At 47.7% G+C, this 16418-nt stretch overlaps 1 protein-coding gene across 8 annotated transcripts in view; it reads left to right on the top strand.

The window, feature by feature from the left end:
• The window catches only part of LOC119960740 (collagen alpha-3(VI) chain-like), a 314544-nt gene that overhangs the window by 184253 nt on the left and 113873 nt on the right, over positions 1-16418 (top strand). For all 8 annotated transcript variants that reach the window (XM_038788388.1, XM_038788372.1, XM_038788380.1 and 5 more), the window contains one exon: positions 12478-13083. In XM_038788388.1, coding sequence (XP_038644316.1) covers positions 12478-13083 — 606 coding nt within the window. The remainder of the gene's footprint in view (positions 1-12477; positions 13084-16418) is intronic.

Raw genomic sequence — 16418 nt, 5'->3', positions numbered from 1 at the left:
AAGAGGTATGTTGAGGCATGGGGGGAGGGGGGGGGGGGGGTCCAGAGGCCATGGTGGGGTGTCTGAGGGGGTTGACATCAGGCGGCATTTTAAAATGGCCCCAATTTCTTTGAATTTTGTGAAGATGTGCCCTGGTGCGTAGATGAGGGCTGTGCATTTAAAGTATTCTACTTGGACTTCAGCACGGCTTGTAATAAGGTCTCACATGGGAGATGAAGAGCGAAGGTAGGAGCCCATGGCATCCATGTGTTACAACACCAGCAGCTAGCGCGTGCTCAATTTCAGCCCCGCAGGTGCTGGAGTCCCAACATAACTGAACCAATAATTTGAATATATTTTCTGAGATTTGTGACCCTTGACTGCTCCAAGACTTACAGGCACTAGGTGCGGAATTCTCTCAACCCGGGGCTGGGCCAGAGAATCCCCGCGACTGGAGAATCGGTGCCATTGGTGCCGGCGTGGTTGGCGTGGCGCCGGTCGAGAGCCGCATTACGCGGCCGGCCCGCCGATTCTTGGCCTGGGATGGGCCGAGCGGCCACCGTGAAAACGCTGCTCTCAGCCGGTGGGAACTCAGCATGGAAGGGTTGGGGGCGGCTTGTGGGGGGCGGAGGGGGGGAGGGTCTGACCCCAGGGGGAGCCTCCGATGTGGCCTGGCCTGCGATCGCGCCCACCGATCGGTGGGCCGGCCTCTCTAGCTGGGGGCCTCCTTTCCTACGCGTCAACTCCTGTTGTCCTGCGCCATGTTGCATCGGGGCCGGCACATTGAAGGAAGCCACTGCACATGTGCGCAGATCCCAGGGCGCCCAGTTCGCACCAGGATCAGCAACTGGAGCGGAGTGAACTGCTCAAGTGCCGTGCTGGCCCCCTGTAGGAGCTAGAATTAGTCATGGGGTCAGCCCATTCACGCATCGTAAAACGCGACGGCGTGGACACTCTGTCGCGGGATTAGAGAATCCCGCCCTAGACGTTTAAGTAAAACTTAATAATTTTTTAGTTATAACAAGAGATACACATGTCCTGGTGATAATAGAACAATGGTCTGCTGATCTAATTACTCCTCTCTTTTACAATTGTACCTTCCGCCTGCATATACACAAGACAAACACACAGTGGAAAAGGGAAGGATCAAAATAATGGGGATTAAAAGGGAAGTAAGATGGCTATCTTCATTGCTGAAGTTGTAGTCTTTGTATTGGTTATCTTCCTGGGACGCAAAGTGTTGAAACCCATTTGTGGGATTGGATCCTCTGGTTTGTGCCTTCAGTTAGAACCTGCAGGCTATAAAATTTCCTCTGGGTCACAGCCACTTGACGGACCTCCACCAGATTGGCTCTCAGTCTCACTGCAATGTTAGAATTTTCTACCTGAGAATGTAAAAGAGGGTTTTCCATCCACTCTGCCTCTAGGCTGCAGGCATTAAAAAAGCAGATGAAGATGCAGAATTTAACACTAATGGTAGAAGTTGGGGGTGACTGTGTGAATAATAACATAAATTAAATTTGTAGATGATGAAGCACTTGTAGCGAGCACAGAAGAAGGTTTACAGGAATTAATAGATCAGCTAATAACAGCAAGCATGAACCTTGGAATGAAGGTAAATATCAACAGAACTAAAGTGATGCATATTTTAAAATTACCAGGAAATATTCACATTGGCCCAGTCTCCGGATGGCAAGGGGTCCTAGAGAATGGGTGGAAGGGGACATGAGGGGACATCATGGGCGGCAGGGTGGCTTGAACTGGTATAGATTGGGAATAGTGAGTGTTTGGAAGATGAGGCAGTGTATGGGCTTTGTATTTTTTCTTTCACTGGGATAATACTGCATGGCACCAAGATGGGAAAATGAACAGCGCAATCCAGCACAGGTCATCCGCTATGTCTGCTTCCAGACTTCTTCCTGGGTCAGCTGGTCTGATTACAACACGCAAACATTTTTAGATCTGGTTCCAAGGAATGAGGTAGGTCAAGTGGATCAATTGTCAATACGGGGACATTCAGGAAACAATGGTTAAAATGTAAGATCTAAATTATCTATGGAAAAGAACAAGGGCCAATATAGAGTAATTGGAGGAGGGCCAACTTCCTCAAGGTTCAGAACAGCTGTAGCCCAGGTAAATGTAGCCCGGACCTTTGAATAGTGGTGGTAGAGAAATTTGTTTCCATCATCTGTTGACATGGAATCTCTCTTATTTTTGCCACCTGCTTTGACATGTGTGGGAAGATTTTGCAAGTTTATATTCAATATGTTTGGCTGATCTTCCTTAGTCAGCAAGTCTTGGGTGGGACTTGAACCTGGTGTTTCTGACGCAGAGGCAGTGACATTACCCACTGTCCCACAAGGTGGCACAGTGGTTAGTACTGCTGCCATCTCACAGCTCCAGGGACCCGGGTTCAATTCTGGCCTCAGGTGACTGTGTTGCTCGTTCTGGGTGAGTGTGCTTAACACTCAATTTGGCTCTGTTTCTTTACTTAGCTCTGGAATCGCCAGGTATCGTTAAGATACCGTCACGAGTTTAAAGGTGAAGTTCATAGCAATAAAACCATACACCAATTAGTAAGTTCAAACAACTGAGTTTATTATAATACAATTCTAAAACTACCCATGCACACGCTAAAATGATTAAACTATTCCTACCGCTAAATAAACTAACACTTAACTCGAAGGAACTGCCGGATCAGGGAACAAGGCCTCTTGCTCTGCTCTGGTCTGCAGACTTCAGGTTGGTATAGGTTAAAAGGGGGTCAGGAGTGTCTATTTCTGGTAGCGATCGTTGTGAGACACATACTTGCTGGCGGCTGCTGTCCCAAACCTCTCCTCTCTCTCGTTCAAGGTCTTCTTGGCAAAAGCTGGTCGAGGTGCTGGTCCACAGAGGAGAGCTGGTCAAGGAGAGAGGAGGGCTGGACAAGAAGAACGAACTAAGTGTGGGACCTGTCTTTTATAGGTCCCAGGGATCTGCACCCCTTTGGGCGGACACTTTTACCTGCTCAGAATCGATTGGGTCCCTTCCCAATCGATATGTTTGAATCCCCCCAATACTGAGGCTGTTCCTTGGCTACTGGGCGGGCTTTCAGGTTCTTTGTTTTCGAACCCCGCTGGTGCCGGGTGTCTGGTATTCTATACAATGTTGCAGTTACTTCCCCATTTGTGTCCATTGTCTCTGGAATCGTTCCATTAATATGCTATCTATCCCGGAGATTGCCTCATTAGTATGCGGAATGTTCATTTCGGTGCTGTCTGCTTTCTTAGCAGACAGAATCCACATTTGCTAGGTGCAGCCTGCTGGTGCTGCAAACATTGTCCATTTTAACCTGTATTTTTTGCGTTCCTCCATTTTGTATTTAGGGAATGGCTAACTTCGGTGGCTACACTCCCTCCTTGTGATCCTCATGAGAAATCATGATCACCTAAGTACGGTGTCTTTGGGTCCCCTGACCTCAGCGATTTCCATGGCTTCTATTCTTTCCTCAACTATGGCAAAAAAAAATTTTAACTGACAATTTCTGATTGGCGCTATGTCAAAGGGAACATGCATTACCCATTTGAATCGGGAACCTCTAACTATCTTAATAAACTACTCTCATCTCATATTTAAAACATTCTACAACATTCTAAACCCTTACTCATTCATACAACAGCATCTTTACATTTAATTTTCTGACTCGGCAGTTGAGCGCAGAACATTATAATACATCCGCAATAATCTTTATTTACAGATCGTATCAAAATTAAATCCTTTATTATACATCAAGGGGTTGGGGGGATTGGTGGAATCCAAAAATGGGGGATTGTACTCTGTACACTGTTGAGGCCCACGAGCAGTGGGCTCTCCTTCTCCATTTCCTCATCCTGAGGGTCTGGACTATGATACATAGGACTGCAATCACCAAGAGTGATTCTATTACATATGACAAGGAGTACCATGTCAGAAATTTGGTACACTAGGTCGGGGTAATGTTACCATTGACTGGGCTGGGGGTGGTCTGGGTTTGGGAGAAGTTAGCAAACGTTGTACTGTGGGAAAGGGGGTTCGCGTCCACGCGCAACCACACAGATGCCACAATAGCTAAAAACATAGCAATTCGAGTGCTCTTCATCTTCTCTTCTCTTCTCTTCTGGGATCTTGCTGTGCTGTTGCTTCGGTTCCTTTCCTGAACGTCCGAAAGCTAAGGGATCAAGCATATTATCTGTTAGTGTTCAGCTTGATATCTTGACTTTAAGTATATCTGTCCTCTTGTTCCAATTTTCCCTTTATGATGGTCACCTCCATGTGACTCCCTCATTTTCTTTTTCAAAACGGATTTAGGACCAGACATATACTTATCTATTAAACCAGTGTGAGCCGTCTCGCAGAGTGTAGCAATTTACCATCCCAAATGTTCTTGGATGTAAATAGCATATGGAGTGGCGGCCGAAGGGCTACCTTAAACAAAATGAAACCAAGCTTTAGAAACGAAAAATGTCGAATGAGTTGCGTATGGGCCGCGACGGGTAAGATTGAATGGGATACCTGGGTAGGGCGTGCTGTGCTGTACCCGAGCTTAGCTGACCAGAGGGGTGGTCCTCAGACAGGGCGGGTCCTCAATGCCGTTTCTCCACTGCCTGAGCAACCTGAAACGAACGGGCAAGAATGTAGTCATTGTGGAATTGCAGCCTCTATTCCCGGAATAGAGGGGCACCTGGAAAAAAAAGGGGAGGAGCCAAGATGCTCCTAGTGAAACATTGAGCTGGGCTCCAGACATTTCAGCTGAGTCAAGTTCTCAGAAATATCTGCGGACAAGCTAACGTGCATGTAAGTTGGTCACAAGCTTTTCGGCTGAAAAGCAAGTGGCCGATCTCCAAATCAAACATTTAACATGCGTGCAGGTTCCATCAGAAAGGACAGCGCTTCTCTCAAGCAGTTCCTCTTTTACATCATCTGGACACCTCACTTCTCATCATTCTCTGCAAACAGGGTCGCAAAGGGGTTGCCGTGTCGGGAGTCAGACATCAAGTCATCCTCTTCTCCCGGATCTCATACCCTTGTATGGATCAGGCATACAATCTTTGCATTGTGTGACCGGGGGTCACTCTCATCATTTCGGACAAGTCTCCCAGAATTGTCCCTGTGCCAAATCGTGGGGTCTAAATTTGAAGGAGCGTTGTCGGGGTTGTCAGTGTTGGGTGGTTGGGTTTGGGTGTGGGTCTGGATTTTTAATGTAGGTGATCTCCATGGGGTCACTGGAGTCAGGGTCGTAGTCGGTGAAGTGGGGGCTGTAGGGTGGAGTGCTGTGGCTGTCCTCAGTCTCACAGTCACTGTCTCTGCTGTGGCAGCTTGTGGGCATTCCGGGGCGTGGTCTGGAGTAGGTGGGTGGAGTCGAGGTCGAGTCCGATGAGGAACTGGTCTGTGAGGGGGAGGGTGGAAATGTGTCTCTTGTGGGCGGGCGAGGTGTTCTGCTGCATCGAACAGGACATGGTGCAAGTGGTTTGACTGTGTTCCATAAGCCTTGAGCTGGTTAATATGAAACCACGCAGTCTTACCGTTTGGGTATTTTATTCTGTATACTGAGGGGCTGATTTTGGCTGAAATTGAGTACGGGCCGGAAAAGTTTGGTGCCAAAAATGTGCTGGGGTTATAAACAGATATCATAACCTGTTGCCCAACCTGAAATTCTGTCGGGTGGACATTTTTGTTGAAACAGGCCCTGCTCTGTTTCCGGCTTTTACCCAATTTTACTGTGGCTGCTAACTGTGCAGACCTTACAGTCTTAACTAATTGTTTAACTGCTTTCTCGTGTGTGAGGGCCATCACTTCGGGGCTGGTCATGTCGAGTCCTAAAAGGAATTCTGATCCTTTCATAAGGTGTCCAGTCATGAGTGTGTGTGGGGTGAAACCTGTGGATGATGAGACTGTATTGCGGATGAACATTAGTGCGAATGGGAGCACTGAATCCCAAGTCGAATTGTTCTCCTGTACCATCTTTCTAAGGGTCGATTTTAGAGTCCGATTCATGCGTTCTACTATCCCGCTTGACTGGGGGTGATAAGCAATGTGAAAGTTCTGTTTGATTCCGAATATGGTCAGGACGTTCTTCATGACCCGTCCTGTAAAATGCGATCCCTGATCTGATTCAATACTTCTGGGGAGACCCCATCTCGTAAAGATGTGGTGGGTCAAGATCTTTGCAGCTGTCTTTGCTGTGTTGGTGCGTGAAGGGAATGCCTCTACCCATTTGGTAAAGGTATCTATGACCACCGGAACATATTTATAGCCATTCCTGCAAGGGGGCAATGGACCTATAAAATCGATCTGGAGGTTTGTCCAGGGGCTATTAACGTGGCGAGTGTGGCTGAGTTGTGCCTTCTTTGAATACCTCTCCGGTTATTCTGTGCACAAATTAAACAATTCTCAATATAGTGGGTAACATCTTGTCTTAAGTTGGGCCACCAACAGAATTGTCTAAGGTGTGTTGTGGTAGGGTCGATCCCTTGGTGTCCATGACCATCATGGAATAAGGCAATCATTTGATTCCTGTCCTGTTCAGGAACCACATACAATTTATCTTTTATGATCACACCCTCATGTGTGGTCAAAGCGTGTTTGAATTTATCATACTGGGCCACAAAGTTTCCTTTATAAATCTGCCGGAGATTTTCGTCCTGCTTCTGCGCCTGTACTAAATCTTCTATCTCTGTCTGTGAGACCTGAACTGCACTCACAGGGGCGCTAGCTGGTGCGCTAGCTGGGGGTGTCCAAAAGTGACCTCACCTGGAATCTGCTTTGGCCAGTGCGTCGGCTTTTACATTTCCGGGGGGGGTGACCTATGGTGACTTCTAACTTTAATAATGCCATACGTCCTATCCTTTGCCTTCTCTAGGATATGGCGGAGTAATGGGGCTGATGGAAGGGGCTTCCCGTCTGCGGAGACAAAACCTCTTGTCCTCCACAGGGGTAGAAAGTCTGTGAGGCTGTTACATACATATAAACTGTCCGAATATATGTCTGCTGGGCTGGGGAAAGAATCTGGGTGGTCCACTATGTATGCAATGGCCGCGAGCCTTGCTGCCTGCGCGCCTAAGTGACCTGGTAACTTTAATGAAATCTCCTCTAGTGCGCGCCCCTGTGCATCTTCCACATAAATCCCGCATCCTGTGATGCGTTCTCCATCTAAAACTGTGGATGATCCGTCCATATATATCTTTAAGGGGGCACACGTGTCTCTGTGCTGGGGGCTCTGGCTTGAATTCACTATCTTCCTGTGGGGAGTTTTGGCAATGAATGGTCCTGTGTTGTGTAGGGGTGCTACTATCTCGCATTCATGGGGTTGTCCTGGATACTGTAGGTTGTCCGCTAAAAATGTGTGTGTTTTGGTCCGTTTAACTGTTATGTCCCGTCCTTGTAACAGTAATGTCCACCTAGCTGCTCTTATCTGGCTCACTGAACCGTCCTTCAGTCGACCGTCTAAAAGTAACTGTGTGGAGGTGTGCTCGGTCAAAATGGTGATGGGATTGAGTCCGGTAATGTACGAGAAGTACTGGACTGCCCAAAATACTGCTAGTAGGTGCCTCTCGCAGGTTGAAAATCACTGTTCTGCAGGGTCTAAAAGTCTGGAGGCATAAGCCACTGGTTGTAGCTGCTTGTGCCGTTCCTGAAGGAGCACGGCCGAGAGGGTCAGTTCGGTGCTAGCTACCTCTATTGCATAGGGGGAGAGTTGGTCTGGAACATGTAGCGCGGGTGCTGTGCTAAGGGCTTTCTTTAACTCTTCCACAGCCTCTGTATGCTGCGGAAGCCATTCCCAAGGAGCTCCTTTCTTAAGGAGGTCTGAGAGTGGGGCTGCCTTTGTCGCAAAACCATCGATATGGTTCCGACAATACCCAACCAGTCCTAAAAATGACCGGAGGGCTGAAACATTCTGGGGAAGGGGCAATTTGACGATCGATTCAATTCTTTTGAACTCGACCTCGCATTTGCCATGCGTGATGACTGTACCCAAATATAGGTACATCACTTGATTCTCCAATATCTGGCCCTTTTTGGGGTTAACTTTACATCCAATGTCTTGTAAAATTTACAGGAGCTCGGACAGAAGTGTGATGTGCTCTGCCTTGGTGTCTGTCTGCAGTAATAGGTCGTCCACATACTGTACCAGACATTCGGGTCGGGAAAATTTTGCTAATCCATTTGCCAGCTGTCGGTGGAAAATGGAGGGTGAATTGTGGAATCCTTGTGGGAGGCATGTCCACGTATACTGCTGTCCTTTAAATGTGAAGGCAAATTTGTACTGGCACGCTTTTGCCAATGGGATTGACCAGAAGCCGTTGCTAATGTCCAATACCGTGAAATATTTGGAGTGGAGCCCCTGCTTGAGCATGGTCTCGGGACTTGTTGCTACCGTGGGGGCTACTGCTGGGTTTACTTTGTTGAGTTCCCGATAATCAATGGTCAGACGCCATGATCCGTCGGGCTTCCTCACTGGCCAAATAGGGGCATTATTAGTTGAGGCTACTGTCCTAAGTACACCCTGCTCTAATAAGCTCTCTATAACTTTTCCAATTTCTCCCTCTGCTTCTAGGGGAAATCGGTACTGTCGCTGTGGTCTCGGGTCAGGTCCAGTAACTTGAACTTGTCCAGTCATTCTGCCGCAGTCGTGCTGGTGACTGGCAAATGCTGTCCTGTGTCTGTTCAAAACTGCCCTAACCTGTTTATCCGTGCTAAGCGTGGTCGGGTCAAAACAATAGTCGCCTACTGCGCTAATCCTGTTTGCATACTCTCCTACTGTGAGAGTTGCGGGTGCTCTGTCGGATTCCGCCATTCTCCAGACACACTGATTTACTGGATCGAACGGCAGACTGTGTGCATTCATACAGTCAATACCCAGTATGTGTTCTGCTGTGCGGGGTAAATTAACTAACACAACGGGGTGTCTGGTGGAGATGTTCCCTAGTTGGATGGATACAGGGGCTCTAATGTGTCCCTGCTGCGAGTGACCTGTAAATCCGCTGAGTGTAATTGAAGCTGTAGTGGGCCACATGTCTGCCTGTGCTGTAGTGGAGGAATTAATGGTAGTGCAGGACCCTCCTGTGTCCCAAAGTAATTCTATGGGCTTCCCTCTAATCTTTGCTGTGACCACCGGTCTTCCGGATAGGTCCCAGAGTGTGTCACAGACCCAAGTGGGGGAGCCCGAACACCGTCAGTCCATTCCGTCCACATTGGTCTGTCCTGACTGCGTCCCTATACTGTGGATTGGCTTTGCTTTGTTCCTGGTCAGAGTGCCTGTCTTAGATTTCTGTGGGCCGTTGCATTCCCTTGCGAAATGCCCTAACTGTCCACAGTTGTAACATTCCTGCGACTTCTGTGGGGGGCTGTTCTTTCCTTCGTTTACCCATGCTGGGTTTTGGTGCGCTCGAACTGCCTGCATATCGGCTGCAGCCTGAGCTTCTTCTGGGGTCTTAACTTTAACCTTGCCTTGGACGGATTGTTCCCAAGCGCGGGACAATCTTTTCAAAACACATTTTTCATTATGGGCCTCTTCTGAGGGGTCATAACTGCTGCAGACATTCTGTCCTGCATCTGTGGCGTGGGAGATTATGGTGCGGGTCCATTTAACCATATTGTCGCAGGTTAAATGAGCGCGGTCTAAATCGCTAAAAATGGCAGTGAAATGAATCCACAGCCTTCCTGCGAAAGCTGCGGAGTGCTCTGTCCTTTTCTGCCTACACTTATTTAGGCCTTCGACTGGGTCTCCTCTGTTGTACCGTATCGGGTCTAAAATAGCTGTATGCATCTCCTCTAGTGTGCCTCCTCCAACGTTCTGTGGGTCGGGGAGGGCTGCTACAACCGATGAGTCTAGACTCAAAACTGTGAGCTTAACCTGCTCTCGCTCATCCAGGCCATACATGGTCGCCTGCTGTTTAACTCTTGCGAAAAATTGGTGGGGGTCTGCAGTGGGGAGGAACGGGGTGATTTTCTCACATGCGTCCCTTAGTTGTGTTACGGTTAAGGGGGTGGTGTAGGTGACCTCGGGTGCGCCTTCTGTGGTTGCCTTTCTTTGGGTGGTGACTGGGTTCATAGGTGTGGGTGTTATCTGATCTGTGGGGGGTTGGGGCGCTTTCCTTTTCTGTTGCGCTGCTGGCGCACATGTTCCCTGAACATAGCGCTGTGCGGTTTCGCTTAATTCCTGCCAATCTGGGGCATTTTTCTCATCTAACTGTGTTCCAAATGTCTCTTGAAACCCATTCTGTACAGAAAGCAGAGATTGCAGCTGCGCAATCTGCTTCCTACACTTCGCATGATCCACTGTGCTTTGCCTTTGCTCAGTGGTGGCAGCGTGGAGTGCTCTTAAAGCTGCCTTTAGGTCAGAGCATTGCCTTTGCAGTGCCTCTACCTGCTTCTCTGAATCTTCCCTTATCAGAACCGCGCGCTGCACATCCTGATAGGCTTTCTCATACTGTGATTGGGAGCTGCTCAGATGGGCTAGGCAAGACTGATGTGCCCTCTTGGCATCATCCACCTCTCTATGCTTCTCTGCCAACTTCCTTCTTAATTCTATATTCTCCTTGTCCCTGACATCCACTTTGCTCTTCCTCTTCTTTTCCTCTAATTCTTTGTGGAGCGTCCGAACGACCTCCTCTGTGCCTCGCAATTGTGCCAAGCAGGACACAATTGCCATTGGCGTGCTTTACTTAAATTCTTTTTATGAATTTGAGATAGGTTCTCCCACCAAGTATGTCCTATACTCCCGGGACCTGTCTCCTCATTCAAACAAAACTCACTCCAAAGGGGCCATCCTTTCCCTTTGAGGTACTTTCTGAGTTCCAGCTCCCATACGGGACACTGACTTACTCTGCTACTGTTGGTCGCTGCAACTACGAACTGCTCTGGGTTCATGAGGCGTTCCATTGCCTCCATGGCCATTTTCTCTTTCTCTATGCCTTCTTTAATTTGGAACGGGGATAATAAGGTAATGACGCAACAAAAATCTCTCGGTTTAACCTTACAACCCTGTTAGTTACGCATGCAAAGACACACTTCCGAATTATGACTATCGATTGGAACTCCTTGAACACTTGTGGTTTTTCCTTTTCCCAATTGGATTTCTAATTCAAATTTCTGGGTTCTCTCGGAGTGGGGGGGCCACTTCTAATCGAGTCCCGTCTCAGATGTCGCCACTAAATGTTGCTCGTTCTGGGTGAGTGTGCTTAACACTCAATTTGGCTCTGTTTCTTTACTGAGCTCTGGAGTCGCCAGGTATCGTTAAGATACCGTCACAAGTTTCAAGGTGAAGTTCAAAGCAATAAAACCATACACCAATTAGTAAGTTCAAACAACTGAGTTTATTATAATACAATTATAAAACTACCCATGCACACACAAAAAGGATTAAACTATTCCTACCGCTAAATAAACTAATACTTAACTCGAAGGAACTGCCGGATCAGGGAACAAGGCCTCTTGCTCTGCTCTGGTCTGCAGACTTCAGGTTGGTATAGGTTAAAAGGGGGTCAGGAGTGTCTATCTCTGGTAGCGATCGTTGTGAGACACTTACTTGCTGGCGGCTGCTGTCCCAAACCTCTCCACTCTCTCGTTCAAGGTCTTCTTGGCAAAAGCTGGTCGAGGTGCTGGTCCACAGAGGAGAGCTGGTCAAGGAGAGAGGAGGGCTGGACAAGAAGAACGAACTAAGTGTGGGACCTTTCTTTAATAGGTCCCAGGGATCCGCGTCCCTTTGGGCGGACCCTTTTACCTGCTCAGAATCGATTGGGTCCCTTCCCAATTGATATGTTTGAATCACCCCAATACTGAGGCTGTTCCTTGGCTACTGGGCGGGCTTTCAAGTTCTTTGTTTTCGAACTCCGCTGGTGCCGGGTTGTCTGGTATTCTATACAATGTTGCAGTTACTTCCCCATTTGTGTCCATTGTCTCTGGAATCGTTCCATTAATATGCTAACTATCCCGGAGCTTGCCTCATTAGTATGCGGAATGTTCATTTCGGTGCTGTCTGCTTTCTTAGCAGACAGAATCCACATTTGCTAGGTGCAGCCTGCTGGTGCTGCAAACATTGTCCATTTTAACCTGTATTCTTTGCGTTCCTCCATTTTGTATTTAGGGAATGGCCAACTTCGGTGGCTACAACTGTCTGTGTGGAGTTTGCATTTTCTCCCCTAGTATGCGTTGACTTTCTCCGTGTGCTCCAATTTCCTCCCATAGTCTAAAGATGTGCAGGTTAGGTGGATTGGCCATGCTAAATTGCCCCTTAGTGTCCAAACTGCGAGGTGGGATTACAGGGATAGGGTGGAGGCGTGGCCTTAAGTAGTGTGCTCTTTCCATTGACCGGTGCAGACTCGATGGCTGAATGGCTTCCTGCTTTGTAAATTCTATGAAGGTGTCCTAGTTTCTAAGTGCCCAACTTCAAATTTATGTGAATTTTGTGAAAATCTGAGTAAATTGTATGTAATGCGTGTAATGAACCAATTAAAAAATAGAATTGTTTTGCATTTCCAGATTCAGATCCTTCCAAGAAAGACATTGTGTTCCTGATTGATGGATCCAACAATATTAAAATTGACGAATTTGCCCACATTCGTGATTTTATCATGAAGACAGTCAGTCATCTTGATGTTGGAGCCAACAAAGTTCGCATTGGCCTGGCACAATATAGCAACAATGGAAAAACAGAGTTTGTGTTGAAACAACATTCAAATAAAGCCAGCCTTCTAGGCGCCATTAGGCGGATTAGGCCAAAAGGTGGGGTCCTACTTAACACTGGCAGAGCCTTGGACTTTGTCTTGAAAAATCACTTCACCAAATCGGCCGGAAGCAGACAGCATCAAGGAGCTCGCCAATATTTACTTGTCATTAATGGAGAGAGGTCCAGAGATGATATCAGCCCTTATTTGGGCTCATTGAAAAGCTCAGGAATTAATGTTTTCAGCATGGGTGCAAAGAGCGCAGACAAAGGTGAACTTGAACGAATCACAACCCTTCCTCATGCTACTTACAAGGTGGATAACTTCCAAGACCTTAAAAGTGTGCAACAGAATTTGCTCACTCAGTTGCTGTTGGATGATCCGAACACATATGAACCAGAACCGGAGCCCCCTACTCAAGGTGTGTATCTAAAGCCGAGAGTCATTGTTCTCAATATTAGTGGATGAGGTTAAATCATACTCATGGCTTTCTGTTATCTACGTTTTAAAATTCTGGCATTGGGAATGGATTAAACTTACACAAACAGTCAGCAGAGGAATGATATGTATTGCTTGTAATATAATGTATCAAGTTGTGAAGTTGAGGACCCAGTTTCCATGACTTTGCTGCTTTATTAAAAAGGTCAATATTTACTGTTTCCATAAAAAAAGAACAGTTTTGCTTTGTGCAGGAGGGGAAAGAATAATAATAATAATCGCTTATTGTCACAAGTAGGCTTCAATGAAGTTACTGTCAAAAGCCCCGAGTCGCCACATTCCGGCGCCTGTTAACATAATTTAATTTTTGCCAAATTTGGTAGAAGGAAATGAAAGAGTTGAAGGAAATAATTTTAGTGTTTTGGAAAAGAATGAGCCAGATCAAGTAATTATTTGAGTCAGCCTCAATTTCAACATCGTTAAGATGAGGAAAAAGGAAGAAAAATGTAAGTTACTAGATTTGGAAATTTGGAGGAATAGAATAGAAAAACTAGAATGAACATCAAACATTGAGCTGAATTTTCCTTTGTGGATCCTGATCCGGCTGATGGGAGGAATTGTAGGTCGGGAACCCCCACTCACGCCCCATTCAATATCTGTTCTGTTAAGGACACATGGCAGACCTTGAAGGCTAGAAAACCAATAAGAGGCATCAGAGGCCAATCATCAGAAGTGGGAGCTCCTGATACAGCCAGGTGAAAGATAATAAAGGTGCCCTCTGGAAGTTGTTCAAAATGTTTAAAACCAAAAAGTGACAACAGCTTTGTGACTGCCCATTGTGGAGGGGTATGTGATGGCAGCTGTACCAAACTCAGAATGCCAGCTTCAGGTGATGGGGTGACTGGAATGCAGTGTAAAACAACACTGGAGCATAGACACTGGATCAAACCTGGGACCTTGGTGCCGTGAGGCAGCAATACTAACCACTGCACCACCGTGCTGCCCCAACATTGTCATGTTTAAAAATTCAGCTCATTATTTAAAATAATAGGCAATAACATTTTTGGGAAATAAGGCACGTTAGACTTTGAGGCATCACGGTAGCACAAGTGGATAGCATTGTGGCTTCACAGTGCAGGGTCACTGTCTGTGCGGAGTCTGCACGTTCTCCCCGTGACTGCATGGGTTTCCTCCGGGTGCTCCAGTTTCCTCCCACAGTCCAAAGACGCGCAGGTTAGGTGGATTGGCCATGATAAATTGTTCTTAATAACCAAAAAGGTTAGGAGGGGTTATTGGGTTATGGGGATAGGGTGGAAGGTGAGGGCTTAAGTGGATCAGTGCAGACTCGATGGGCTGAATGGCCTTCTTCTGCACTGTATGTTCTATGTTCTAGATTAACTTCCAGATTTAATCCATAATCTATACTGAGTTAGCTGCCTCCCAGCTAGGAATCAATTGGTCTTTGAATTCCAACGTAAGGAGGGGGAAAATGGTCTATTAGGTGGAGAATGCATGTGTAGCCTCCTGTTTATCCTTATTTATTCTTGGGATGTGAATGTTGCTGGCAAGACTATTATTTATTGCTCATCCTGAATTTCCCTTGAGAGGTGGTGGTGAGCCACCTCTTGAATCGTTACAGTCCTTGTGGTGTATCTACACCACAGTGCTGTTAGGGAGAGAATTACAGGAATTTGACTCGGGACAGTAAAGTAACAGTGATAAATTTCCAAGTCAGGATGGTGTGTGGCTTGGAGGGGACGTGGCAGGTGGTAGTGCCCCCATGCATCTCTGCCTTTATCTTTCTAGATGGTAGAGGTTGTGGGTTTTAAAAATGAGTAGCTGCTTGCTTCTTGTAGATGGTACACACTGCTGCCACTGAGCCGATGGTGGAGTGGGTGATGATAGGTGAAAGGCTTGTTTTGTCCTGGCTAGTGTTGAGCTCCTTGAGTGTTTTGGAACTGCACTCAGCCAAGCAAGTGGAGAGCATTCCATCACTCTCTGATTTGTGCCTTGTAGATGGTGAGCAGGCTTTGTGGAGTCATCATCTAAGTTATTCACAGTAGAAATCCCAACCTCTGACCTGTTCTTAAACCAAAGTATCTATATGACTGGTTCAGTTTAGTTTGAGGTCAATGGTAACCCCAGGGTGGTATAGTAGGAAATTCAATCATGCTAGTGCTGTTGAACATTAAAATGAGATGGTTAGATTATTTTTCTTTGGAGGTGGTCATTGCCTGACACAAGAAAGGCCACAAAACAGCCCCAGGTTCACATATGTGGCATGCCCTGCTTCAGTGTCTGAGGGGTCTTGAATGATACTGAACTCTGTGCAATTATCAGCACACTTTCCAACTTCTGTCTTTAAATTGGAGGGAAGTTCATTGGTGAATCAGCTGAAGATGGTTGGATCTAGGATAAAACCCTGAGGAACTCCTGCAGTGTTGTTCTGAGGCTGAAATGATTGGCTTCCAACAAGCTTTGTGCGAGGTATAGCCATGATCAGTGCGGAGTTTTCCATTGATGCCCATTGATTTTAATTTTGTTAGTTTCACTGAATAAAAAGCTGTCTTGATGTCAAGGGAAGACAATCTCACAACACCTCTGTAATTCAGGGGCGGGATTCTCCGATCCTTCGTCGGGTCGGAGAATCACCGGGGGTCGGCATGAATCCCACCCCTGCTGTCCTCCGAATTCTCTGTCCCCCCAAAAAAACTCCCCGCGTGAATTGCGCCGTCCACCTCGGAGAATGGCGGGGACCAGGGCGATTCAATGGGCCATGGGGCCGCCCGGATTCTCCAGGCCGTGATGGGCCGAAGTCCCGCAAGTTTAACGAGGGTCCCTACCGGCGGAACCCAACTCCATGAGCGGCCTCCGGGGTTCTCGGGGGGGCGCCGGTGGATCTGGCCCCGGGAGGTACCCCCATGGTGGGCTGGCCCGCGATCGGGGCCCACCGATCCACGGGCGGGCTTGTGCCATGAGGATACTGTTGTTCCGCACCGGCGGCTGTAGCCATCCGCCATTGCTGGTGCGGAAATGAAGCCCTCTGCACATGTGCGGGGATGATGCCAGCATGCACCGGCGCTCCTGCGCATGCGCCAGCTTGCGCCAGCCGGGGGAAGCCGTTCAGTGCTGGTTGGCGTGGCGCCAAGCCCCTTTCCCGCCGGCCGGCGGGGCACAAACCACTCTGGGGTGGGTCTAGCCCCTGAAGGTGCGAAGCACCTTTGGGCGGCCCGATGCCGGAGTGGTTCACATCACTGCGTCCCACCGGAGTTGCCCGCCCCACCGCTTACAGAAGAATCCCGCCCCAGATCTTTTGTC

Source organism: Scyliorhinus canicula, chromosome 2, assembly GCF_902713615.1.
Source record: "Scyliorhinus canicula chromosome 2, sScyCan1.1, whole genome shotgun sequence".
In the NCBI taxonomy this organism is placed as follows: domain Eukaryota; kingdom Metazoa; phylum Chordata; class Chondrichthyes; order Carcharhiniformes; family Scyliorhinidae; genus Scyliorhinus; species Scyliorhinus canicula.
Note: the sequence above shows the minus strand (reverse complement) of the source record. Positions and strands in the feature narration are given on the sequence as shown.